This window comes from Aethalodelphis obliquidens, unplaced genomic scaffold, assembly GCF_003676395.1.
Source record: "Aethalodelphis obliquidens isolate GAN/ISIS:26980383/991018 unplaced genomic scaffold, ASM367639v1 scaffold32, whole genome shotgun sequence".
In the NCBI taxonomy this organism is placed as follows: Eukaryota; Metazoa; Chordata; class Mammalia; order Artiodactyla; family Delphinidae; genus Aethalodelphis; species Aethalodelphis obliquidens.
In genome coordinates this window covers 2974150-3001841 of record NW_020837976.1, presented here as the reverse complement: position 1 = coordinate 3001841, position 27692 = coordinate 2974150, and the positions used below count along the sequence as shown (strand labels likewise).

Genomic DNA, 27692 nt, shown 5'->3' with positions numbered 1-27692 from the left:
TTTATAGCACTGCTCAGGGTCAGAGCTGGATTAATGAAAGGAAAATTTAAAGAGACAGACCGGAAGAGAAGTTGAACAAGAGCTTAATTTCTTTTCCTACACAGGGTACATTGATTTCTCTCTCCTTTTCATGGTGTGTAAGATATTCAAAGGCTTGGGCGTGGCGTCATTTTGCTTTTTTGTGGGTAAACATAGTTCTAATGGTGAGAGCGGTAAAACTACTCATCCAGAGTGCTTTGCCGAAGTGACTCAACTCTGGACCTCTGAGTCATCCTTCGTTTGGTCCAAGCAGAAAAAGCCTCAATAAATACTGAAGTGCAGCAAGTTGTTAAGCCCCCAATAAACTTATTCATAATTTATGTGCCTCTTGATCTAAATATTTACTTTTAAGGGGAACAAAAAAGAGTTTTCAAAGACTAATTGTATGTCTCTTTATTTTCATACAGAAAACATCTCCTGCGAAGATCTGTAGGTAAGTTTAAAAAAAACAAAAAACAACTTCACAAACATCTAAAATAGAAGATTTAACCTGATATTAACTTCGATGAGAAACCGTCTGTTGACAATTCAAACTTGAGAGTTGACAGAGGAGTTTATTACAGACACTCACATATCCCTATTTTGTGTCTTATTCTCAAATTTGCTCTTTTTTTTTTTCTGAAATATTTTATCCCTAAGGGGAAAACAACTCATGCTAGATTTCAGCCATTGATGCCCAGAATTTCACTAAGAGTTGTGCAATACTGATGAAGAATGAAAATGGAAAAATGGAAGCGACTTAAAGTTTTAAAAATAATGTTTGATCCTCATTGGGTTTTTAAGAATTCCCATGGTGGAAAAGTACTGGCCTGCGAATCCACGGATCTGAGTCGTGGTCTTGGGCCACACAGCGCCGTGACCGTGGGCAGGTTTCATACCTCTCTGTGCCTCAGTTTCCCCAGCTGAAACGTGAGTTGGGCTGGACCTTCTGGCAGGTCCCTGTGCTCCTGTTGTGCTAATTCTGACCTGGATGCCTTGTCCTCCGGTGGCTTCCTGCTTCCTCGGCAGTAGTTGCGAAGCTCGGTCCTGAAGATAGAAAACCAGCAGAATGTTTTGATACGTGGATTTAGGACTTTTTGTTTCATATATTTCTGGGCTTTCATCCAATCTCCTTTTTTTGCCTTTATTACAGGCTGCTACTTGAAGAAAAAACAATCCCACTGTCAGGAAGCATCCTCTTGTTTAAAAGATTAGCGGGTGTTAAAGAGAGGCATTAAAACCCATTTATGCCTGATGTAATCAGGTGTTGCTCAAGGCCAAGTTGGGTGGGAAACCAGGGGCTGCCTCACACCTGGCACTTCTCCCCTCAGCCCTGAGGGCTTGTCTGCTTGAGGGGATCTAACGCTCATTGCCTGTGGATGGGGAAGCATCCTGCATCCTCTAAAGCCTCTGTCCACTGCAGGCAGACACCAAAGCCATGAGGGTTCTCCTCTCCCCACAGCCTACAGCCTGCCTATTCCTGTGCAGTCCCAGAAACCCTCCTGGACAACCTCCCTCCTCTCACCCCACCCTGACCTCCGAATCCCTCAGCAGTCGGGTGCCAGGGAATTGTCTCAAGGCTGTTTGAGTGTGTGCCTTTAAAGTTGGTGAGGCTATAGGAGTGGGTGGACTGGAGTGGTTAGAACCTGTCCCGTGTTGTCCTGCCCTTCCTGAGGCCCTGAGGCCCCAGCTCTGAGGATTCCTCTGTACCCATCCTCCTGCCTCAGGCCCAGCAGCCATGCTAGTCTTTTAAGGGTTACACACTATGTGTGATGACAACAGTGAGGACTCTGTGTGTGTGTGGGGGGGGGGTGTGTGGACAGAATTGATTAGCATCACTATTGCCAGTGTACTTAGGTTATGAGTATCAGGCTGTTGTGTATTCCGTATATATATGTAAGTAATGCAGAATTTGATATGTATGTAGAACATATGCTGGTGAAAATGCTGTATTCACTGCCCCCATTTACGTCTTTGATCCTTTGCTGTTTGCCGCGTAATGCAATGGTCAGAAGGGACCCAACCCTGAATATGTTGTTGCGTCACAAAATGGAAAGAGGGGGAAAGAGCATGTGGTCCTTTGGGTTTTGTGTTTCCTGGTGCCTTTCTTTAGGAGGAGAGAATGATTGGCAAAAGCTATAGGCCAAGATATTTTGGTATATGAAGCCCATATACCATCTAAAAACCACTGATTTCTAAGCCAAAAAGGATCTCCAAATCGACTTTCTAATGAATGAGAAAATGTGAAAATATCGTGATCGGCAATGTTACTTTTTTGTGCAAGAATTATAAAAAGAACCTTTTATTATGGAAATTTCTAAACAGATATAAAAATAGACAGAACAGTATAATGAAGCTCTGTAGACTCATCCCCCAGATTCAACAGTTTTCAACTTAAGCCTCTACCCAGCACCTCATTTCAGCAAATCCCAGGCATTGTAGCGTTTCAGCCATAAATATTTTGGTATGTATAAGAGATTTTTTTCTAATGAAACTTTTTTTTGTTTGTTTTATTTTATTATTATTTTTTTTGGCCACGCTTCGTGGCTTGCAGGATCTTCGTTCCCCAACCAGGGACTGAACCCCTGCCCTTGGCAGTGAAAGCGCCGAGTCCTAACTACTGGACCGCCAGGGAATTCCCTTATTTGGGAAAAAGTTAAAACCGATAGAAAAGCTCCAAGAATATTACAATGAACTCCCATATACCTTTTATCTAGATTCACCCACTGATAACGTTTTTTGTATTTGCTTTCTCTCTCCATATATACATATGTACATATATATCACGTAAAATATGTAAGAATATATACATAATTATTCTTACTCTTATTTTTTTCTGAACCATTTGAGAATAAGTTGCAGGGGTTATGACTCTACCCCTAAATACTGCAAAGCGTATCTCCTAAAAATAAGAAGCTCTTTTATAACCACAGTGCAATGTTTAAGTTTAGAAAATTAACATCGGATACAATACTGTTATGTAATATTGAGTCGATGTTCAAATTTGGCCAATGATCCCGATATTGTCTTTTATAGTAATTTCTTCCCCCAAAGATGTCATGTCTCTTTCATATCCTTTAATCTGGAACAGTTTCTCGACATTTTATTGCCTTTCATTGGCTTCATAGTTTGAATAGTGTAAGCCCATTGTTTTGTGGACTATCCCTGAATTTGGGTTTGTCTCAGTGTTTCCTTGTGATTCAGTCCAGGTTATGCATATTTGGCAGGAATACCACATGAGTGACGTTGTGCCCTTCTCAGTACATCGTATCAGGAGGCACATGGTGTAGCTCTGTCCCACTATTGGAGATGTTAAGTTTGATCATTTGGGTAAGGCGATAAGTTTGTAATGTGCTTTCCGTGGTGTTTTCTTATTGGTAAGCGGAATAACTGTAGGCTGCTTGCCCAGTTTTCCACTAGTGTATTTTTGGGGATCGGTAGTTTAAAGAAGCCTCCTTTTATACATACTGTTTTTCTCAAGTGAGCCAGCTGTGGTTTTGCACATGTCCTGCAAATGCCTGTCTCTGGGAAGATGGCTAGCCGAGCCCCAGAGAAGAAACTGGTGTCAGCAAAGCACGCAGTTGAAAACTACATGGGTAGTGAGGTTCTCAGAGGATGAACGGGGGAATTGGGTGTGGTCTCACGAGATCTTTGCCTCATCCGAGCTCCAGTCCGTGTATTTCAACCTCCACACTCTCCGGGACTCACCCTTGATGTTGACAAGTGAAGCTGCGTGTTTACCCCCTCTCCACAGTGCCCTCTTCCTCCTGGCTGCCGCAGGGTGCCTGCCCTTCAACGACTCCCAGGTGAGTTCAGGCAGACTCACTTTGCCTTCCAGGTATCTCTGAAGCCTGCGTGGATGAGCAGAATTTCCGAATCCTTCCTTTGAGAAGCAGGATAACCTTGGCCTATATACAAAGGCATGTAAAAGCAAACTTTCGGGGCCCTAGGGCACTTTTTGGCCAGGCCAACACCTCTCCTCAGGTCTCTGCCTTCTCCCAGGCTGCAGCAGGGGAGCCCGCAGACCTCGGGCCTCTGGGTGCCGCGACGGGGGCGGTCCACCCTCTGTACGTGCTGGGAGGACCTGCACATCCAAATGACTCCAGCCCCACACACTGAGGTGGAGTTGATTTCCTTTTCCTCTCATCCCAAGGGCCTCATCTGCACAGTGACTTTCACTTTGTCAGACTGAGTTTTTCTTTCTTAGGCACTGAGAACCCACCCCCACCTCCAGGAGTCATCTCATTTCGGGCTCTTTTTTTTCTTTCTTTTCTTCCCCAGCATTTATTCAGTTCCCATCAAGTGTTAGGCACTGAGCCAGGCTCTGGGGGCACAAGCAGGAATTGCCATCCTCCAGGCAGAAGTCGGAGTCTAGTCAGAGCAAAGGGGAAGGGGCAGACGATGAACCGATAATTATAACACAGGGAGGCCAGGGCTCTGTCCGGGGAGGTGTGGGATCCTTCGAGGCTCAGAGCAGGAATAGGGAGCAATTATAGGGAGCTTACTGTGTGCCAGGCTCTGTGCCAGTGCTTTAGTGCCTCACTCTATTTAATCTCACAGCAATTCCACAAGGGTAGCAGCTATTATTATCTCCATTTCATAGCTGAAGAATAGCGAGGCCCAAAAGGTCACCAGCTAACACATAAGTGGGAATTTTAGAATTTAACCCAGATCTTTCTATTTTCTTTCTTTCTTTCTTTTTAAGTCACTGATCCTTTATTTTGTTCCAGTTAATATATCAAGTTTTAGTAACATGAAAGCCATCATACATTGGACACTTGTGTGCCAGGCACTGTGCTGAGATCTCTGTATACTCGGTTTCATTTAATTCTCACAACAAACCTTGAATGGTTAGGATTACTGTTTTACAGAAGAAGAAACAGACTTAGATTAAAATAATTTTTTTTTCAGCTGCTTGGTATAGTGAGTGTATAGATGGTGGCACAACCAGTCTTCAAACCTAGACTTGTCTGCCTCCAAAAGACATGGTTTTTTTTTGCGGTACGTGGTCCTCTCACCGCTGTGGCCTCTCCCGTTGCGGAGCACAGGCTCCGGACGCGCAGGCTCAGCGGCCATGGCTCACGGGCCCAGCCGCTCCGCGGCATGTGGGATCCTCCCGGACCGGGGCACAAACCCACGTCCCCTGCATCGGCAGGCGGACTCTCAACCACTGCGCCACCAGGGAAGCCCCAAAAGACATGTTTTTAATTACCGTGCTAGTTTATAGCAGATGGGCAATAGTCTTTTGGATGTGGGGAAGGGAAGGGGGCAAGAGAATTAACCCGGATCTTTCTGATGCTGGAGCCAGGCTCTGCTTACTGTACCTAAATCTTGAAGGGGGAGGAGGAGCAACCCAGGAGAAGAAGGCAGGTACGGACAGAGCCTTAGAGGCGTCCTGGGTGGCCTGTGATTCAACTTTATTGAGCACCTACTATGTGTGTGTCCCTGGGCAAATTCCTGCCCTCTTGGAGTTAATCATCTAGTGCGGGGTGGAGACAGAGACAGGTCACAAGTAAAACAGAGTGTGTCAGGTGAGATAAATGGAAAACGGAAGGGAAGAAGAGGCGGGAGTGCCCCTCAGCTGAGTTGGCCAGGGACGTGCAAGTTCTCTTTCTCTGGAGGGGGATGGGCAGTGGATGGGACTGGTTGGGTTGATAGGAGCTTGTCATAGGGATTCTTGGGTGTCCTGAGTTTGCATTTCATCCTGAAGTCACTGGGGGATGGCTGGGTGATTTTAAGCAATAGGCGGCACCATCAGGTCTACTTTTTAGAGATGCAGTGCTGGGGAGTTGGGGGGATGGGGAAAGAGATGCTGGAGGCAGGGAGCCCTGTTAGGAAATGTTGTAGGCAACTGGATGAGAAATAAGGAGGGACTGGCCCAAGGCCCCAGAGTCCTGTCTGGCACCATGCCTGGCACTGTGCATTGACATTTAGTGTTTCTGATCATCATGCTGGATCCCGTTTGTCTGTACTTACAGCCAATTTTTTTTTTTTTAATCTTGTGTTACAGTTTGATCCAGATGGTTATTTCTGGGCTATAATTCACTTATTCTGCATAGGTAAGGGTTTTTAAATAAATGTATTTATTTATTTATTCATTTTTGGCTGTGTTGGGTCTTTGTTGCTGTGTGGGTTTTCCTCTAGTTCCGGCGAGTGGGGGCTACTCTTCGTGCGGTGCATGGGCTTCTCACTGCGGTGGCTTCTCTTATTGCGGAGCATGGGCTCTAGGTGTGTGGGCTTCAGTAGCTGTGGCTCGTGGGCTCTAGAGCGCAGGCTCAGTAGTTGTGGCGCACGGGCTTAGTTGCTCCGCGACATGTGGGATTGTCCCGGACCAGGGCTTGAACCCGTGTCCCCTGCATCGACAGGTGGATTCTCAACCACTGTGCCACCAGGGAAGCCCCGTCGGTAAGTTTTTAAAGAAGTCTTACTGAAACAATTGAAACTTATTATTCCTTATCATGTATCCACTTTTTAGTGATCCTGGACAATAGGAAGATGAAATCCAAGGTGTCAAGGTTAAAATTAAATGGGCATTTTTCTGGTTTGAATTTTCTGTTTTGGAGTTTTCCTGAAATGTTTGCAGTTTCCATAGAGTCTCGCCTTTCTCATGACAAACATTAATTAACTCGCCAGGGCCCAGGCTTTGCTTGCTCAAATCCACTTGTGCGGTGCTGGTTGGTCTTCTCTAAAAATGGTGAGAAGAGATCCAGATCCAGAGGTTTGTGTCAAAAACACTCTCTTTCAGCAGTATACAAAAAAAAAAAAAAAAATTAAGTGGGTGAAATAAAAGGACCATCTACTTTATTTCAAACCAGTGTTTCCTATCTGTAGTCTTAGAGGGAAAAACAGTGCCCTGACTTTGTGACACATGGGTCAGAAGTCCTGCGGTGTTTCTCATGTGCACCATCAAAGGAAATCCAGGCTTAACAATCCTGTTAATTGCGTCCTTCTGGGGACCACGAGCCTTTCCAGCCCAGCACTCTCTCTATGAACTGCATCATCTGGGGGATTATCGAATGTGCATCCTTGAAATTCTCCAAAGTGCTCTTGGTCGCCCCCTATTGGCTGCGGGTGACCCTTGCAGGGAAGAGGGGCCCTTCTCCCTGCGGGTTTCATGCTTCCCAGGAAGCACCAGCCGGCCCCCTCCACAGAATGCTGCGTGCCAGTGACTTGTGTTGCTTCCTTTCCAGGGGCTTATAAGATACTACAGAAATCCCAGAAATCCAACGCGTTAAGGTAAACTTTTAAAGTTTGGTGAGTCATCCTTTGGTTAAAGGAAAGGGGTGAGACCCATGGGGTCGTGAGCTTCCTCCATCAGCCAGAGACTCCATGAGTCCAGGATGGGGGGAGAGCAGCAGGCCGGGTCCATCAGTACCTGAACCATTGCCAGCAATGTGCAAAGAGCCTGGAAGTCTCTCTCCTCTTCCTTCAGGGTGGCCCTTTAGATGACATTTTGACAAAAATTGCGTGACCGGCTGCCTTGGGCCCCAGTTCACTTCCTCCAGCTCAGAGGCACAAGTCTTTTTTCTTGTTTCTCCAACCCCTTCCTAACTTTAGACCCAGAAGCCTCCCCCATCACCAGCTCTGTTCTGGGGTAAAATGAGGCCTTTGTTGAGGGCAGTCAGTGGAACAGAGTTGCTGAATGTAAGTGAAAAAGATGAGAATTCAGGCCTTGGTTGGACTGGAGCCGCCGGGTCAGAGCCCTCCACTGGCCAGCTGGCCACTGGGTTTCGGGGCCGTCTGAGGCCCACAAAGAAAGGTCTGAAGGGACTGACTCCTGGGAGAAGGTTATACATGCTGAGGGTATGTGATGGGTCCTTAGAGCACCATTTTTTCTTTGAATAAAGTGTTTTTTCAGCAAGAAGCCAGTAGAGTTGTTAGATAAAATACAGGATACCCAGGTAAATTTGAATTTCAGAGAAGCAAAGAATAATTTTTTTAGTTTAAGTATGTTTCATGCAATATTTGGATCATACTTATACTGAAACATTATTCTTTATGGGAATTTCAGATTTATTTGGGTGTCCTGTATTTTTATTTGTCAAGTATGGTAGCCCTAGAAGCCAGTCCAGTGACCTGAGAGAGCTGACACTCCTTTTAAAATGGCAAATGTACACATAATCGGCCACAAGTGAAAGTGCATGTGATAGTACTAAATTGAAAACGTTTTTAAAAAATGAGCCAGGAAATGGTTTTGAATATAAAGTACTTTTCTTAGTGTTTATTAATGATTTATAAATCTAGGAGCTTATACATAGATCTAATTTATTAATGGAAGAAAATGACTATTTTGTGTATGTTAAACACATATTATTTTACCTTTTATGTTTTTTTTTTTTTTCTCATTTCTTAGTGACATTGACCAGCAGTACTTAAACTATCTATTCAGGTAAAATATAATTTAAATTTTCAAAGAATAACTCATATTCTTCTAGAGCTAATGGATTTTTATTTTCCAATAATGTATATATTTTCTATTAATTTTTTTATTGGAGTATAGTTTATTTATGACGTTGTGTTAGTTTCTGCTGTACAGCAAAGTGAGTCAGTTATATCCAGTAATATTTTGATAAGGGAGATCTGAGCCAGTGTGCCTGCCTACCAGGAAGGCAAGCTAAATAATTGGTGAGATGATCAGAACTGCAGAAACTAAATAGTGGTCCTGCCGTTAGGCCAGGCAAGAAGGGCTTCCATCCAGCCCCACACTTCAGAGAGCCATGCCTCTCCCCAAGGCATGTGGAGTCTGTAAGGCTAAGAGCCCACACCCTTCCTTCTAGACTGGGCCTTGGAATTTCCGACCCAAGTGGATTCCAAGGCCTCCCTGGGTCTGTCTTCTTAACTCATTCCGAGACCCAATGGATGTCCAAAGAGAGGCTGTTAGTATGAGGGACGTGCATGGAGGGTGGGCTTGCAGACTGAGGTGTCCACACACACATGTTTGAGGTCCTTGGGTGCAGGACGGAGTCTGGTGTCGGGAGAGAAGAGGGTGCACTGGGAGCTGGGAGCCAGAGGCAGGATGTCCCCACACTAACACCTTCTGACAAGAAGCTCCATGGACTCCAAGAATTCTCAATTTTAATCTGGACTTTCAGGTTGCTTTGAAGGTGTATTTGTTAAGGTAGGATGAAGTTTGAGGCTTGATTTATAATATGTAAGTGTAGTATATGGATTTCCATTTGTACCGTTGCCCCAAGCCAAGTAAAGAATAGGGGTTGGCTGCTGAGTAGAATAGCTGGGGAGTATTCTTGCATTCTGAGAGTCCCACACGGTGCACTGAGGGACCTAATTGAGAAAGTGAGGTTTTGCTGTCTAGAACTCAAGTTTGCCTAATGCAACAACATTCAGTCCAGAGGACCAAGGTCGGAGAGGTGCCTCTCAGCCTTTGGCCACATGGATTTCTGCAGGAAGTTGGCTTAAAACGTTCAAGATCTGTGTTCTCTACCTACAGGTAAAGTTCCTAAATATCTTAGTGTTTATGAAAATGCCTTTTTGAAGACAGGATTCAACCCAAACGTAGCTGGGGCCTCTTTTGTACTCAGTGGAACAGTCATTAGTTCCACTCTGCCCAGACCCACCAGCTGCCTTTTCAAGAGATGTTTCTGAAAATGCAGAAGTCTCTTGGTGTTTGAAATGTTTCCATGACATCGGACTACTTTGGACAGTTCTTTTTCCCCACAGAGCTTATAGCCAAGGCGAGCAGCAGAGGGTTTTGGGGGTGGAAAAAAACAGCCGCTGTGACCCCCAGCTAGTTCTCCTGCCCTCCCCCCTCTCCGCCCTCCCCCGTGTGAGGGTTTCACTACCTGGGAACCAGGTGCTCAAGGCTTCCTGCCTCAGCCCGCTGCACACCCCGCCAAAGCCACACTGCTGTTTCCACGTCTTCTTTCAGTACAAGTGATGAAGATGAGCCAGGACTGAGATTCGATTTCCCACAGGCCCTGGGTATCAGCCTCCAGAGATCTGCATTCACTCAGCTCTGTAGAGTAGCTGCGCCTGTAGGTGCCGGCCCGGAGCTCTGCCTGCTGGTTTCATCTCTCTCTCTGCTGGTTTGAAAACATAGGGAGAACCTGCTATGTATCTGGCCCTGCTAAATACTTGAGCTCCAAAGATAAATAAAATATGGTTCTTGCTCCCCAGGTCATCACAGTGTAGGAATTAGAAGGGCGTAACTCTATATTTACAAAATTCAGACATGGACTAGAGAGCCAACTCTTTTATTTAATTATCTCTTATTTTTAACTCCCTAGTGTCTTCTTTTAGAGTCACCCTTTGGGGTGATTCCGATGATGGCATTTGGGATACCGTGTCAGGCCCTGGGACATGTTTTGGGATGGAAAGGGGCCCCTCACATCCAGCCATAGGAGCAATAACTTCTGCTGCTGAAGTTGAAGCCGAGAGGGGATCCAGCGAGATAGAATAATGGAGAATGTACAGGGTATGTGTTTTCTGGAGAAAGAAGAGACAGCAAGCAGACGCCCATGAGAAGGACAGGGAATCTCCAGTCTTGTCTGTAGTGTGTGTATTTTTTTACAGCTAGCTACCTGTAAACCCTTGTCTCACAAACCTACAACTTCCGAATGACCAGAATGTGACTATTCTTATGGCCGTTGTCACAACCCTCCTCTCCTCCTGCCTCTTTCTGTGATGCTGCTCCTCTGAAAACCATCAGAAAAACAGAAATGATGCTGGGAGATAACCCAAGAGCAGGGCTGAGGAGCTAACATTGGTTTCCCTGACTGTCATGTCACCAACTGGAGATTCGTGGCAGTGGTTCCTGATCCTGGTACTTTGTAGCTTCCGGGAGCCATAACAAATAAAAACAATGGATGCCCGGACCGTACCTTAGAGATTCTAGCCAGGATGCTACACTATTTGGATGTATATCCAGGGTTGAGAACCAGAGCAGGCCATCCAGTGCTTTAAGAAAACTTTCCTTCTTATATTTGAATTAAAAGTTTCATTCCTAACCTCCAACTAAATCAGCTGCCTGCGTGGCATGAGTTTTGATGGAAGAGGGTACGGAAGGTGGGCTTAGGACCGCACAAAGGCACTTGTAGACAGGCGCCGGGAGGTGGGACAGGCTTCCAGAGATAAAGATGGGAGACAGCCAAGCACAGGTATGGCCTGCATCATCCCATACAGCATCAACTGCAAATTGGTCCGGGTAGTTTTCAGACACAGGGTGGATGGCATGGGTCATTTTGTGGGCTGGCTTCCTGGAAATTTACCTATTCTTCTGTGTAGTTAATTTTGTGATTAGCTCACATTCAACAGCTAACTTTTAGGCTGCGGCCTGTTTGTAATTTAGACTGTTTAGCTGACAAATACTCTCTGTGGATTAGGTGAATATGATAATCATTAGTGGCAGGGCTGACCCTCCAAGAGGGGCACGGACCCTCAGAGTCCATCCCAGGGGAGATCCAGCCCTCTTGCCCAAACCTGAGGCATTTCAGGAGATTCTCACTCTCTCCCTGACAAGCTGGATTTAGGCAGAACGAGACCATTCAGTGCAGATAGTTTGCTTTTAGGCAAATCTCACTATTTCCGAGTAGAATGGGTGAAAATGGATGTTGTTTTCTCAGTGCTGGGGAAGCTAGCTTCACGAGTCTGCTGTTTCTTTTTCAGCGTGGTGCTCCTGACGTTTGCATCTCACCCCACAGGTAAACGTGATTTTGTTTGTTTGTTTGTGTATCTTACACTGCCCATTCAACCCAGTGCTCCGGTTATATCTCTGAGGGAAATTTTGTAAGAGAATGTAGCTGCCTTCCAGGGTGTCAAACTTAAGGGTTAGGAATGGCCCACATACTTGAAACTGTTCTTAGTATCCCGTTGTGGATTTATGGCCCATGAATTGAACCTTTTTCCATGTTTTATTGTTGCTGTTTTCATCTGGTGCAATCTCAGATGTACAGACGGGTTTATAATCTGCCAGATAAACTAGTGCTTGCTTTGTCCTTTTCTAAAATTCTCCCTTCAAGGACCCAGAATTGCTCTTCAATCCTAGGGCTAAAGATTTGCTGGAGAAGTTCAAATTGCACCTATTTCTCAGTGACATCCTTTTATACATTTTTATCATATATTGTCATCCAGTTTTCATAATTCCAGATTAAAGAAGTCATTTTAAAACTTACCTTCACCCATATATATACACTGATATGTATAAAATAGATAACTAATAAGAACCTGCTGTATAAAAAATAAATAAATAGAATTAAATTAAAAAAAAAGAAAACTTACCTTTACCCTGTTGCTGCCTCAGTTACCCTAGAGTTGTTTTCCAAATTCAGGAATTTTCCGTAGTACTCTACTTCATTGTGTTTTTTTACTTTGAAAGGTTTTGAAGTTGATGCAAAGATAAAGCAAAAATATCTGTGTGCATCATGGCTGGAAATACACATTTTTTTGGTCACACTCCTTAAACTAATGTTTATTGACCTCTGCTATGCATGAGGCATTACCCAAGCCCTCAGGGTCTCGGTCTTTTATCTGGAAATTAAGAAAGGTGGACTGGATTATTTCTGAAGCCCCTTCTAGCTCCCTGCTGTGCCCCAAACAGCAACCCCTTTCTGTTTGTGTTTTTAGCTGCTTCAGACTGTTTGAACTAATATCCTCAGGGAACTGCTGATGGTGACTCGGATCATGTTTCTAGATTGGACATGACCTATCCGAACTGCTGTCTCATTAGCATAATTTGAATTATTTTTTCTCCATGAGTGCTTCTACGCTTGCCCATACTGAAGCACATCCACTGTTTTCTGCCCACTCCCACAGCCTGAAAACCTATCCTTGGTAAAATTGCAAGTCATATGAAACCCTGGTGTTGACCCTAAACACCTACCTGTACCGCTGAGTGTCCGCCTTCCAAATCCTGCCTCTCAGCATTCCTTCGTGCAGCCAGAGGGTTGCCACCCAACAGAATTCAGAGCCCACTAAGTGTCTTCTGCCTTTCAAATAGGTTTTTAATCAAAGACCTTTGGAGAGTTATGCTTGCTGGTTCTTCTTGATTTACATGTTCATTTTCCCCCGAGTGATTTCTAGTGGATTTGGGTGAATGATATTCACTTCAAGAAGCCACTCTGCCTTTCACTAAGAGGTTATGCTAGTTCATTTGTTACACTCACGCTTATCAGAACTGGAAGGAACCTTAGTGATTATCCAAGGTGCCACCACATTTTACAAATGAGGAAATTGAAACCCAGAGGAGTTAAGTGATGTGACCAAGAGGAGGAAGTGAGTAGCAGAGGGAGACTGGGGTTTAGCTAAAGCTTCCCTGCGAGGGGATGCCCCACAGCCGTAGGGGTCAGGAGTCCTGTGGGCCTCAGTAGCCATCGTAGCAGGGCTCAGGCAAAGGCCCCAGGGAAGGTAGGTGTGCGGCTACCTACGAACTGGCGGCAGCCTTCCAGAAGAAGCCGGAGATGTTCATCTATACCAATACCAAGTTGGGTATCTAATCCGTGAACATCGCAGGGAAACACTGTGGAACCACACCTACTTTTACGTGAATGAAGTAACAAATACAGTTGTGGTCTTTATAAACAGTGCAGTTTGTTTATACTGAAGTTGTGTAATGCACAACCATGTGCAGCTCTAAGCAGTGGCCCATTGTTTCAAAAAGCACACAGGTTTGCTCAAGTAGGTAATTAAGGCAGATGGATACGAAGGTAGGGATTTGGTGTGTGAGATTATGGAAGCTGAGAATCTAGAAGACCCCTTGGGGATCCGTTTTTCCCAGCTTTATAAAGCCAGGTCAGTTGCCCTAAACCCTTTGATGGGTCCTGGTGATGTCTTCTCATAGGAGCATAAGGTTGATTACAAAACTTAAGCAAATAAAACCGCTGAGGAGAATCTCTTTCCTCCGGAAGTATTCGAGGACTGCTCTGATTGGGCAGCTGCAATTCCTGCCAATTCGTTAGCTTCCTCATTGGACCCGTGGGTGGTCCAGCCCATTTTTAAGGTGGAACAGCACTTTGTTCTTTCCCACTTGCGTATTATACTTTCCATCTGGAGTGTCCACTTCAAGGCCTGGGTGTGGGTCAGGGAGTGCAGCTTCCTGATTCTCCCACATCTGCACCAATTAAGACACAGTAAGAGCCAGGACCCGCGGGTGCAGCCTTTTTTTTTTTTTTTTAAGGCTCTGTTAATTTCTGATGTTTTAAAAACAGGCCTTTATTCTTTTTGGTTTCTTCTTACCTCTTCTTTCTTGACTTGTATCTTCATTATTTAGTAGTACTCTCAAAACATTTTAAAATTGAGATATGATTTACACATAGGAAATGCACCTATCTTAAATGGGCAGCTTGATCCATTGTGACAAATGTATATGCCCATGTAAGTCACACCTCTGTCAAGATATAGAAAACTTCTGTCCCTCCAGAAAGTTTCCTCACGTCCCTTCTCAGTCGCTCCCTCTCGCCGACCACCAGAAGCCCCTGTTGATCTGACTTCTGTTACCATACATAAGTTCTGTCTATTCTAGAGCCTCATGTAAATGGAAACACACAGGAAGTACTCTTTTGTGTCTAGCTCTTTCATTCAGCATAGCATTGAGAGATTCATCCAGGTTTTGGGTGTCTCACTAGTCTATTCTCTTTTATTGCTGACTAGTGTGCCAGTGTGCGAACCCTTTGTTTATCCATTCACCTGTTGATGCTCACCTGGGATGTTTCCAGTTTGGGGCTGCTATGAATAAAGCTGCTATCAAGATTCTCATACAGTGCTTTTGGTGGACTTATGTTTTAATGTCTCTTGGATAGATATCTAGGAGTAGAATTTCTGGGTCTTACAGTAGATATATGTTTAACTTTTAAAGAAAGTGCCAGTTTTCTAAAGCATTTGTACCATTTTACCCTCCCACCCAACAATGCGTTAGAGTTCCGGTTTCTCTATGTCTTCACCAACATTTGGTGTTGTCTGTCTTACGTTAGCTATACGACTAGGTGGGTGATGGTCTCTCAGTAGTGCTTTTGACTGAGCCGCCCTTCTCACTCACTCCCGAGTGACTAGAAAGATAAGTTTTCTTGCAATGCAGATGATGTGGCTTTGGGTCACCGCCTTTGGGGTGCATTGGGATGTAGTGGTAGGTAGGGACCAGGTAGATAGTTCTCCATGTCCTAGGTGCAGACCCGGACACTTTTCCTATCTCAGGCACTGGGTTTGCTTCTTGATGGGTGGGATCTAGTTCTCCTAATCTTTCAAAGTCACAGTTCATGCAGAAGCTCCAAGAATCTTAGAAACTTGCACCCCCAGGACTGCTTTAAGTAATAGTAGAGAAAAGAAATTCTTCCTCTGTTTGAAAGTTTGCGTTTCATCTTTGTATGGGGTCCCTCTGCTGTGGCATTTTCAAGAGAGAAAATTTCAAGGAACCGGAAGGGCAGGAAGACTTTCGGGAATCTGACCAGAAATGACCTTGTTATGTGGTGTGTCTACTGCTCGTATTGAGATAAAGCAATCAGTACGAACTACATCCTGGAACTGACCTTCCACTTTTCCACTCATTCTGAGGACTAAAATGTGGTGAGAGGAAACTTTCTTGATGTCCAAGTCTCCATTATTCTTGGTGTGGTAAAATTGTGCCACACTTTTCACCGTGGCGATTTCATGCTCCATTATCTTCGGAGAGATGGGACTCACTCAGAGAGTCAGCAGAATTTTAACTGTGGAGCACAGGCATGAGGGCTTAACTCCGACTTCTGTGCATAAGCTCCATGTTGATGCCACAAAGCATGTGTACAGAGCTTGAACCACTTTGTGCTTAAAGTGTGCGTTCTGCACTAGGTGGTGCAGAAGTGTTGTCTTTTGAGCACCTTTACACAGTTTTTAGTTCCTGGGTCTAGTTCTCATGTGGTTGGGGCCAGCTAGCCACATACTGCAGCATGTTCGGGGCTATTTTTGTAGCACAGTCATTAACCTTTGCTGTTTAGAGGTTAGCGTGCACCCTCTCTGTTGAAGGAAAAGATGAGGCCGGCTGAAGGCATCAAGGGGGACGTACTGGGGGCCAGTTTGAGATTGAGGACCAGCAGAGCCAAGTGGAAAGTGTTCGGAACAGTCTCTCCAGGGAAAGCAAGAGGGGTTGAAGTCTTCCAGATACTCTTGGCGCAGGGGTGCTTGTTATTTGTCAGAGATGGTCCTCACACAGTGGATACAAGTGTTGAGTATAATAGAATCCTTGCTCACAAGGACTCGATGGCTCTAGAAGGAGAGACAGTCATGGAGGCAACTACGTGGGAAATGTGTGGAGGTTTTAGACATGGCTCAAAGAGAAGAGCGAGCTCTTCTCTCTCTTGCTCTCAATAATCGACAGGATCAATTTTTAGGATTTGAGGGAGGATTATTATGCAGCTGGTCAGTTCCCTAGGATGGTGATTTTTTTTCTTTATCTTCCTTCCTCCCAGTCTACCTCTGCCCACTCCACTGCCCTTCAGACCCCTCCGTAGCCTGGGCCGCACCGGGAGTCCAGGTCACCTTCCCTGAATCCTGAGGTCCTGCGTTTAATTTATTCTCCTCTCCTCAGTCCTCCTGATCACACTGTGCTGCAGTTTCTCTCACGCTGAGAGGGCGGTTGGGAAACAGCCAAGAACCAGGAGCTGCCAGAGAGACAGAGCAAATCCTCCACGAACCTGCCTTCGCCCACCTTACAGGGGGCTGGGGCCGCCTGCCAGCGTCGGGGTGCTCAGGGTTTCCTCGGCTGTCACTTCTGTGCAAAAAGGGGCTACAGAAGCAGTGGAGCTCCTCATGCACTGGATGTCTGGGCCTGATGTCAGTTACAGAGTCCCTCCACCAGTATAGGTCCCTGGTAAATGACAGGGGTGTCCAGTGGAGCCGTAGCAGAAAGAGAACAAAAGCTCTTAGCCTTTGGTTGGGCTGCACGAAAACCAGATCCTAGGGGACCTCTCCTTTTAGTTCAACACACATACATATGTACAAACCAAATCAAACAAAATAACAATAGTTATGGTAGAAAAAAGCAACCGTCCAGAGAAGTGGAATTCAGACCTTTCCTTCCCAGTCGATGGTTGAATCATTTGAGATCATTTAGGTACAAGGAAGTGTAGCGATGCGTTGTGTCTTTTGTTCTGAAACTCTTGATTAGTAAGTGTAGTGATGAAGGATGTTCCACCGCCCCTAACGGGCTCCAGTCCATCCAGAACTGAGAGACAGACCGAGGCCCAGGGGTCTGGAAGGTCTGGCGCCTCCAGAATCTCAGAAATTCCAGATTTGGAAGGATTAGGCTATCTGCTGTGGAAACGCTTAATTCCTTTTCTCTGGACATTTTTGGAAGGCTTTCTGCTTTTTTAATCTCCTGACTTCTTGTTTGTGACCAAGTTCAAATTCCAGAGAGGGAAGCGGCCAATATGTGTGATTATTTCCTCTTGCACCAAGTGGAACTAAAAGAATGAACTTACTTCACTAGAAATAAATGTACCCTTTGGACCTTGAACTAAAATGAGTATGCACGGGCGCTTGGCCCCTTCTCTGTTTGTGCGGTAATTAAACACAAAGATGAGAGGAGATGTCAGAGGCATGCGTTCACGATCCTTTTTTAGATATAAGGCAGGAAAGAATAGAAGAATCTTAAAAAAAGATTCTTTTTGTCCTACGCTCTGGGCCAGGGATGGCTGCCTGGCGAAGAGGAAAGATCTTAGGACTTGAAGTCACCGGGGTCCACATTCTGGCTCAACAGTTAGAGAGCTGTGCAAACGTAAACAGATCACTTCTCTGAGCTGCAGTTAAAATGGGGATGACAAAGCTTCACAGAGTTGTTACAAGGATTGAAAGAGACGATGTTCGGGAAGCTTTTCACACAGGGCCCCGCACAGGGCAGGCTTTCACTAAATGGGTGTCATTATCATCACACTATTATTATAATAAGACAATGCCAATGACACAGAAACCCTCGAATGCCGGAGTGAACTCACTGCTGGGCAGCTCAACGCTCAGAGGGCTGATGTAATTAAGATCCTTGCCTTGTGTTTCTGGGCAGCCGGGGGCAGGGGGCTTTCGGGCTGTGTGTCTCACCCTTGCTGTTTCCCTCAGGTGATCTCCTCAGCGTCCTGGACTTTCCGTTCCTGTATTTCTACAGATTCCATGGCAGCTGCTGTGCCAGGTAATCTTAACTCGGAAAACCCCTCGCGCTGTGGATTTGTATGTTTCTGTACTACCAGCCATGTCTTCGTGAAGCCCCGGGTCACTGTCTATTATCTGAATGAGCGTCAGAAGAAAGTGGTGTCTGGTGCAGGTGAGGAAGTTGCCCGTCGGCCATCAGAGGGTTGTTATGAACGTTCTCAGGTGCTCAGGGCTGGCCTGGGACCTGCGAGGACCCCTGTCCTGAAGAATTTTCTCGGCCAGGGCAGTGGTTTTCGGACTTGCAGAAGAGAGAGAATTCTCCCCCTTTTTTATTTTTTTCCCCCACAAGCAATTCTTAAACAGAACTTCAGCATATAAAAATGATGACACTGACTCAGTTCAAGGGAAGATTTGGGTACAGAATCACACCCTGTCAGCATCTACCTTGATTTCTCTCTTGTTCCTAAAGGGCAGCCTCCAAAAAATTTTGACTGAACCCTAAGACTCTGAGAGACAGATTTTGAAACCAATGACTAGGAATTGTCTAGACCACAAGGTGATCGTTAATATTTGGCCTTGGGAAGTATCAGAGATGTGGACCAATTAGATGGATACATTTAGATACAAAGAGGTTCATCCCCATCCTACCCCCACTCCTCTCCTGCCATGACCCCCACTTCACTTGACTGTATTGTGCTGAGGAATGGAAAGGCTTCTGTGGACAGTCTCAAAGCATGGATTCTGATGTGGTCGAAAGACCACACTTGGGTTGAATTTCAGCCTTGCTGTTTGCTAATTTGTGTTTTTGGGCAAGTTATCCTACTTCTCCCAAACCTTAGTTTAGTTTTCTCATTCTGTAAAATGGAAAGATAATACTAATACAGGGTGATCGTGTGTATTAAATAAGGTCCACGAAGCTCAAAGCATCTTGCCCGGCTCAGCAAATGATGGGCATTATTATTATCTGTAGATAAAATGTCAACAGACCAGAAGCAATTGCTACATGAAAGCCAGACCACCTATTTCCACCCAAAGGAGAGTGTATCTTGTGAAGCAGTGGTTCTTCACAGAGAATTAAAGAGCTGATATGCAGCTAGGTGCTGTTTCTGATGGGGACGTGTTAGGGCAGAAAAAATCAGTATCATGGAGTTTGCATCTGCATTGGAGCCTCAGAACGATTTTTTTTTTTTCTTATCATTCTCAGAAAAGTTTCAGGGAAACACTGACAGAATTTGTCTTCTCAGTTCCTATCCATTTGGTCAGGCCTTGTCACTTGCCCATTAGCTAGGATTGTGTGGCAGGAGTGTCAGTGCCACCCTGGTGCCTGCAGACTTGCTTCCCTTTGGGCCTGCTTCTTTGGCCGCATGGGTGGCCAGGGTGCCAAGGGGGCCGCCAGGTTTGGTTATTTGGAGCAGAGCATCACGGTTCATAGCCCGTTGGTGATGGCTTTGTGGGATGACCTTTTTTTTTTTTTCTTGGCCATGCCGTGCGGCTCGCAGGATCTTAGTTCCCCGACCAGGGATCGAACTTGTGCCTCCTGCAATGGAAGTGCAGAGTCTTAACCACTGGACCGGCAGGGAAGTCCCTGTAGGGTGACCTTCTGCCTCCATTTCTGCCCCTTTTAATCTGCAAGTTTTTCTAATCCAACATGAAAACTCAGGTTTTTTTTTTTTTTTAATTTGAAAGATTTGGAAATCTTTATCTGAATTGGTTTAACTCTCTATTACATTCTACCTCTGGCTTACCCTCTTTTAAGAACGTGGCGCTTTTCCCCACATCATCTCGTGACTCCCCCATAACTGTATCTCAGACTAAGAGCTGTCACCTTCAGAGGTCCTGGGGGAGCTCAGGAGGGGTCGTGGAGGCCTGAGGGGTCAGTGGTAGCTGTGGCCTGGAGACCCCTTGAATAGGGAGCCCCAGGCTCCTTCACTCCTGGGGTCTGCCCAGTGCTCTTAAGACCTGCCTCCACAGCAAGGGGTAGACAAGCTGGAAGTGGAAGACACAGATGAGGGAGTTGAGGGAGGGACCCATGAGTCATTTAGAAATGATTCACCGACATGCAAGTCAGGTGATGGGAAAGAGTCATGGACGCTTTCAGGAGCGTGTTGGTCACAAGCCAGGGTCGCTCAGTCCTAGCAGAGTCTGTGCTGAGGGCAAGGGTCAGCGTGGAACTGTGCCCTCCTCTGGCCAGGGATGGAGAGGACAAGAGAAGCCCAAAGGGGACCAAGGTATGGGGGATGGGACAGGCACCTGTTGGGGATGCAGGGGGTGGACACCACCAAGAGGAGCCCTGGAGGGCCGGCTACCTCACTGTCCTCTACCAGCCTCGCGACCTTGGGCACCCGGAGCATCTCACTCCATCTCTCTGGCCGAGAGCACATTTCCACGCTGAGGTCTGCAGGGCCGTGGAGAGCTTCGGAAGAGCCAGGAAACCTGGGCTCTAATTACGCCTGTGACCCAGTTTGCTTGTTAATAAAGTGAGACTTGGGGCTGGGGAACCTTTCTGTTCTGAAAATCTCTGATTTCCGTAAAATAGGATGAAGAGCGCTGTGCTTATTCCTGCTTTAAGGCCACAGAACCGAACCTGGGGCAAGAAAAAAAGGGAAAAAAATGGGGATTTGGTCAAGGTTACGAGGGTCGGTGAGCACAGCCAGGAATAGAATCCCGGGTCACTTGATTTCCAGCTTCCTGGTTCCCCACAGGGGCTCCTTGTGAGGGTGACTCAACGCCTTAATCAGCGGCCAAGGCTCCCATGACTGCAAGTGCAGACCTGTGCAAACTTTGTGGGTAGTTAGGCCAAGCAGGCTGAAATATAGAGAGAGGAAACCTAATCCCTGTCCCTGGTCCTGCCCCAAGAATGTGGCTGTGACCTAATCGAATCTAATGCAATGAAGGCGCACATTTCTGTGAAATTGGCCTTAGGTGCGTTTAAGTCAATTCAACCTGCTTCCAAGTACACCTGCCAAACATTTATGTAATACATGCTATGGTCAGGGCACCTTATTTGGCTCTGTTGGGGAATATGGAGAAGCCCAAGATTGGGCCCCTCCCTCTCAGGGCTCATGATCTGGGTGGGAGCCATACCCCAGCACCTATAATAGAGGTCAGATGGCAGTCTGGCATCCGACACCCTGGAGCTACAAAGGAGGAGGTATGTAGAGCTCCAAACCTCCGGATGGCCCCCCGACGTGCTGTCCAGCCTCAGGCTCCCTTGGGAGGTGAGGGCTCTTTCAGACATCATTCCCAAAGTATAGCGTCTGTGTAGGTCACCCTGCTTTGGGGGACTTCTGTTATGCAGCCCTCCCCTTTAGGTTCTTACCTTGAACCAAGGGGCCAGTCCAGACCCTCTGACTTCATACGGTGAGTGTTTCTTTGGAAGTCTTTTCCTAACAGTTTGTTCTGCTTGAAAAAAAAGATGAAGCTCTACCTTGGCAAGCACCCAGCTCCAGAAGTAATACAGGAGGAAGCAGGAGATACTGTCCTCCAGATTTTTTTTCTTTCTTTCATGATTTAGCCAGAGATCTCCCAAATTTCTATACCCACTCCCTGCCTCCAGGGCAATGATCTCTTCATAGCTCCTTAGCATAGTAGAGCTTTATGGGTTTTTAAATTTTGGGTATTTTTATCCAGAGATGACTAGAAAACAGAGATGAGATAGGGGTGGTGTAATAACTAAATATCGACTAATTTTTGTAACGGTAAATACAAAATGTAACAGGAAATAGTTAGCTACTGGCTATAGGAGGGCAAGTCTCACTAACAAAAGTATATTTTCTCCTTCCAGTGGATTTTTAGGATTCTTTCTCATGGTCAGCACAGTGAAGCTAAAAAGCCTTATGACCCCAGGGCAGTGTGCAGCCTGGATTTTCTTTGCTAAGGTAAGAGACAGGGGAGGGGTGGGAAGAATCCATCTCAGGAGCCCTTGTGTCCAGTGTTCTCAGAGTCAGGTTGGTCTTCACGGAGTCATCTCTAGTCCCTGGCCCTGAGCCTGATCCTTCGCTTGTTCAGGTAACAATTTCTGAGGGTTTCTGCGTATTTTATCAGCATGACATACTGATCTCTATCACATTCCTGGAAGGTGACCTGAGTATGCCCCTTAATTTCCCAGAGCCTTAATTTTCCCATCTGAAAAAGAGAGGTTTTGCCAAAACAAAACAAAACACCTCTAAGCCTTCTCTTGCTCGAAGAGACTGGACCCCCGGATGCATGGGGCAGTTCTTATCTTCCTTCCTGGGAGCTGTGAGGGTGTCCAGAGCTCCAGTGACTTGCCCAGAAGGTCTCAGCCAGTCAGAGGCAATTGAAAAAGGAAAACGGACAGATGGCCTGATAGGGGGACTCTGATGGACCATTCAAAAAAGGGACTAATAAAAATGCCCAGCGCGTATTGACCATGGTTGAAGCATAAGATAGAGAGGTGGGAAAATAAGAAGGAGCAGAAAAATCAGCTCTGGGATGCAGGATCTTAGTGCTTTGGGGCCAGCTCTTTCTAGTGGAGCATTTCATTTCCCTAAAGGCTGTGAAGGAGTCAAGTTACAGTGCCCTAGGTGCTGCTTCCACCGAGTGAGATTTCTTAATTAATTTAATCTAATACAGTAATCATTTAAACTTGTGCCTTTAGCCATCTTTATGTTTGTTGGCTGAATTTTTTCCACCAGAAAGCAAAAACAAACGTTTTTATTTGAAAGTAAGATTTCACAGCGATGTTTCCACCTGCATTGTCTACTTTCTAATAGCATTAATGATTCACATTCCAGAAAAATGTAAAGATTGGCTGTGATACTGACTTAGAGCATGACAGAATGACGAGGTTGATAAATCCTCTCCCCCAGAAGCAACTAGAAAGCTGGAAAAAGACTGTCAAAGATATCCATTTCAGCTCTCTAAAAATTGACCAAAAGCACACAACAAACTGAGAGGCATTTGTTCATGAAAACTCCCAAACGTCGGGTAGGAACAGCATGAGTTAGTGGTGCTCTTGCTTTACGATGCTCTCATTCCCTTCTCCCCATCTCTATAAGTATTCTCTTTCAACCAGAGCAGGGCAGGCTGTGTAAACCAACAGACTTGCTGCTGCTTCCAGAAGGGGCTCACTCTCTTTGGAGTATTGTCAGGTAAAGGGGCCGTCTAGGTGGTAAATGAACAGGAAGTTCCACTAGCTTGAGTTTACCTCTTTGGGGCAAGCAATGGACCAGTGGTCTAGCTGGGGACTTACCAGGTAGTTCTGGGAGGTGAGACAGCCATCAGGGGCTTGCTAGCTCTCCATAAATGCCAGATTTACCTTAGTCTATGTGCATGAGCAGCACAGAGATGGAGGATGCCCAAGACACGTACACGTCCCTGGTCAACAGAGCCTGTGTGCACACACAGAGGAGACGTGAGAGACCAGCAGTAAGAAAAGCCGGGGCAGACATGAAAACAGCCTAAAGTTTGAATGTGCTCCCCAGCCCACATACAGAATCAGAAGCAGAGAAAGCTTTCTGGCTTAAGGTGTTTGAGCAAAAGCTCTTGACTAGTCTTTGCCAGAACACTAAGCTACGCAGACTGGGGATGATCCCTAGGAAGACAGGCTTAAAAATAAAAGCAAGAAAAAAAATTGAGTGAAGACCGCAGCAATGATACCTTATACGGGAGACAGGTTTCACAGACTGAGTCCAGGCAAATTACTAAACAAGCAAAACAACAATGCCAATGAAAATGCTCTGGGAAAAAGTCAGAATCCAGAGTTGCTACGCTATCTAAAATGTCCAGTACTCAGTGAAAATTAGGGCATTCAGAGAAACAAGAAAGCGTAACCCATGCACAGGAAAAAGGCAGTCAATAGGAATTGTGTCTGAATGTCTATCCTCAGAGGTAGGACGTAGCAGAAAAAGACTGCAAAGCAGCTATTTAAATATGTTCAGACAGCTAAAAGGAAACCATGTTTAAAGAATTAAAGGAAAGACTCAATGAATACAGAGTCTCAAAGAGGTAGAAATGATTTTTAAAAAAAGAACCAAATGGAAATTCTGGAGTTGAAAAGTACAGTAACTGAGCCGAAATGAAAAATTCTCTAGAGGTACCCAGCAACATATTTGAGGGAGCAGAAGAAAGAATAAGTGAACTGGAAGGTGGAACAAAAGAAATTATTCAATCTAAAGAACAAAGACTTTTTAAAAATTGAAGAAATATGAACAGAGGCTCAGAGACCTGTGGGACGACATCAAGAATATCAACAAATGTATAATAAGAATTCCAGAAGAAGAAGAAAGAAGGTTAGAAGAAAAAAAGTGACAATCAGCAGATGACCTCTCATCAAATACAACAGAGGCCAGAAGGTGGTAGAAAAGAAAAAAGGTCTCAAATCAATAACCTAAGCTTGCACCTTAAGAAACAAGAAAAATAGGAACAAAATAAACCCAAAATGAGCAGCAGGAAGGATATGATAAAGTTCAAGGTGGAAAGTAATGAAATAGAAAACAGAAAAGCAATAGAGAAAATCAGTGTTTGTTCTTTGAAAAATCAACAAAATTGACAAACCTCTAGCTAGACTGATGAAGAAAATAAGAAGATACAAATAATCAAAATTAGAAATGAAAGAAGGGACATCACCACTTATCCTATAGAAACTAAAAGTATTGTATAGGTTTATGCCAGCAAATAGATGATTTAGATGAAATGGACAAATTCCCCAAAGGCACAAAATAGGAAAATTGACTCAAGAATAAATGGAAAATCTGAATATGCTCATAACAAGTAAATAAATGTAAGTAGTAATTTAAAAATCTTTCTACAAAGAAAAGCCCAGGCCCAGTTGGCATTACTGATGAGTTCTATCACATATTTAGAGAAGAAATATTGTTTCTTTACAAATTATTTTAGAAAATAGAGGAAGAGGGAATAACTCCCAATCTATTCTGTAAGGTGAATTACCCTGATACTAAAGGCAGACAAAAAATTGTAAGAAAACTACAGACCAGCATCCCTCATGAACATAGATCTTTAACAAAACATTAGCAAACCAAATTTGACAACCTACAGGAAGGACTGTACACAATGATCAAATGAGATTTATCACAGGAATGCAAAGTTGGTTTAACATGTGAAAACTGATATGTTATATTAATAAAATAAAGAACAGAAATACATGATCATGTCAATAGGTACAGAAAAATCATTTGACAAAATCCAGCATCCATCCATGATAAAAACTCTCAACAAACTAGTAACAGAAGAGAACCTCCTCAGTTTAATAAAAGGCATCTATGAAAAACCTATAGCTAGCATTATACTTAATGGTGAGAATACTTTCCCCCTAAGATTGGGAGCAACACAACAATTTCACTCTCACCGCTTCTATTCAACGTTATCCTGGAGGTTTCGGGCAGTGCAATAAAGAAAAAAAAATTGTTTGTACTCACAGATGACATTATCCTATACATAGAAAATCCTAAGGAATCTATAAAAACCCTAATTGAACTAATAAATGATTTCTCAAGGTCTCAGGGTGCAAGATCAATTGTAGTTTTATGTATTAATAATGAACAGTCATGTGCAAAAAAATGAAATTAAGGAAACAATTCCATTCACAATAGCATCAAAAAGAAAAAAATACTTAGGAACTTAACAAAGAGGTGTAAGATTTATACACTGAAAACTACGAAACCTTTCTGAGAGAAATTAAAGAAGATCTCAATAAATGGAGAGACTCAATATTGTTAAGATGGAAATTCTTCCTAAATTGTACAAATTCACAAACTGATCCTAAAATTTATTTGGAAGTGCAATAGCCAAAACAAAAGAAAAACAAAGTTGGAGGACTTGAGCTACATAATTTGGAACTCACTATAAAGCTAGAATAATCAAGACATCTTGGTATTGGCATAAGGGTAGACATTAAGGTCTATTGATTTTCTTTTTTTCTTTTTAAGGGTGTCAATGTATTTTTTTTTAGATTTTATTTTATTTTATTTATTTATTTGGTTGCACTGGGTCTTAGTTGTGGCTCACCGCCTCCTTAGTTGTGGCATGCAAACTCTTAGTTGCGGCATGCAAACTCTTAGTTGCGACATGCATGTGGGATCTAGTTCCCTGACCAGCGACCAAACCCGGGCCCCTGCATTGGGAGCACGGAGTCTTAACCACTGCGCCACCAAGGAAGTCCCAAGGTCTATTGATTTTCGATAAAGGTGCCTAGGCAGTTCAATGGAGAAGGGGTTTTCTCTTCAGCAAATGAGGCTGTAACAGTCCGTATGCTGGGGAAAAAAAGTACTTAGGCCCTTGCCTTGCATTGTTAATTCAAGATGGATCATAGACCTAAATGTTAGAGCTAAAACCAGAATACTCTTAGAAGAAAACACAGGAAAAAATCTTAATGACCTTGGTTTAAGCAAAGAGTTCTTAGATATGACACCAAAAGCATGAGCCATAAAATAATTGATAAATTAGACTGCATTTAAGTTAAAATATTTTGTAATTCAAAAGACACCATTAAGAAAATGAAAAGATAAGCCACAGTCTAGGAGAAAATATTTGCAAATCATAATGGACCACTTATACATCAAAATGTGCTGACATTTGGAATACAACATAATTGTCCTTAGCAATACAGCCTTTCCCCCATGTCATTGCGACTCTGCTGGGTGCCAGTATATTTAGAAAGTGACTCAAAAAGATGTTCCATTGGCCCAGAGGAGAATATGGATTCTGTGAAAAACTCACAGGCAGAGAGGTTAAACAGAAGGATGTGCAGGTGGGGAACCAGGAGGAAATAAATTTAGCTAGAGGAGGAGGAGAATGTAGAGGGGAAGGGAAGAACTGGGCATAGGAGAGTCAGATTATAGGTATCCCTAAAAGCCATGCCACAGAGACTACGGTGAACCTCAGAATGAGACTGACCAAGGGTAATGTTTTAAGCAGGTTAATATAGCGGCAGTGCTTAAGACAGATTGGAAATGACTTCCAACCATTCAGAAGGGAGGTGAATCAAGGTAGTGATGGCAAGAAGAAAGGTGAAAGGTCAAACTTGACTTACAATTAGAAGGAAAATAAATTTTAAGTACACAACTTACCATATAATTGTTCTGTGATGTGATAAAAGAATTAGATAACAAAGACAAATCATTTTAGAACAGATGGGGGATAGTTTGGACATAGGAATGATGGGTATGGAAGGTCACAAATGGCTCCAAGGTTTGTAGCTAGAGACATGGGAAATCCATGGCATTACAGACAGAAATGGGGGTGATTGTGAAAGAACATCTTTGGGGAGGAAAGCTGGTGATATACATTTTAGACAAATGTGTATGGTGATAAAACATCTACATGGAGCTCTTTTTTGTTGGAAACATGGGGTCAAATGTAGGCAAGGGCTCGGAGCTCTGCATGTCCATTTGGGCTTCGCCCGTAGAAATGTGGAGTTGAAATCAAGAACATGTGTAAATTGATGAGCTCACCGAGAGAGTGAAAGAATTTGGGGAGAACAGAGAAGAGGCTTACAACTTAGCTTGGGCGATACTAAGATGCCAGGGACCAATAATGAGCAGAAGAGAGAAGTAATAGCTGGAAGGTAGAAGGGGGATCAGGAGAGTTCAGAGCGGGGAAGTCTAAGGGAGAATTTTAAGGAGTAAAGCAAAATG

The 27692-nt window shown here is 44.4% G+C and overlaps 1 protein-coding gene across 5 annotated transcripts in view; it reads left to right on the top strand.

Annotated features, from left to right (window-relative positions):
* Positions 1 to 27692, top strand: part of SLC35D4 (solute carrier family 35 member D4) — a 108228-nt gene that overhangs the window by 42612 nt on the left and 37924 nt on the right. For 4 of the 5 annotated variants that reach the window (XR_003437254.1, XM_027127610.1, XM_027127608.1 and 1 more), the window contains 8 exons: positions 447 to 472; positions 3773 to 3824; positions 6029 to 6077; positions 7209 to 7254; positions 8372 to 8407; positions 11641 to 11675; positions 18049 to 18118; positions 21863 to 21956. Coding sequence is in view for 4 of the 5 variants with exons in the window: in XM_027127610.1 (XP_026983411.1) it covers positions 447 to 472; positions 3773 to 3824; positions 6029 to 6077; positions 7209 to 7254; positions 8372 to 8407; positions 11641 to 11675; positions 18049 to 18118; positions 21863 to 21956 (408 nt within the window). In the remaining variant the exon portion in view is untranslated. Of the gene's footprint in view, positions 1 to 446; positions 473 to 1945; positions 3825 to 6028; positions 6078 to 7208; positions 7255 to 8371; positions 8408 to 11640; positions 11676 to 18048; positions 18119 to 21862; positions 21957 to 27692 lie in introns of all 5 variants that reach the window. The other variant, XM_027127611.1, reaches the window with a different exon arrangement.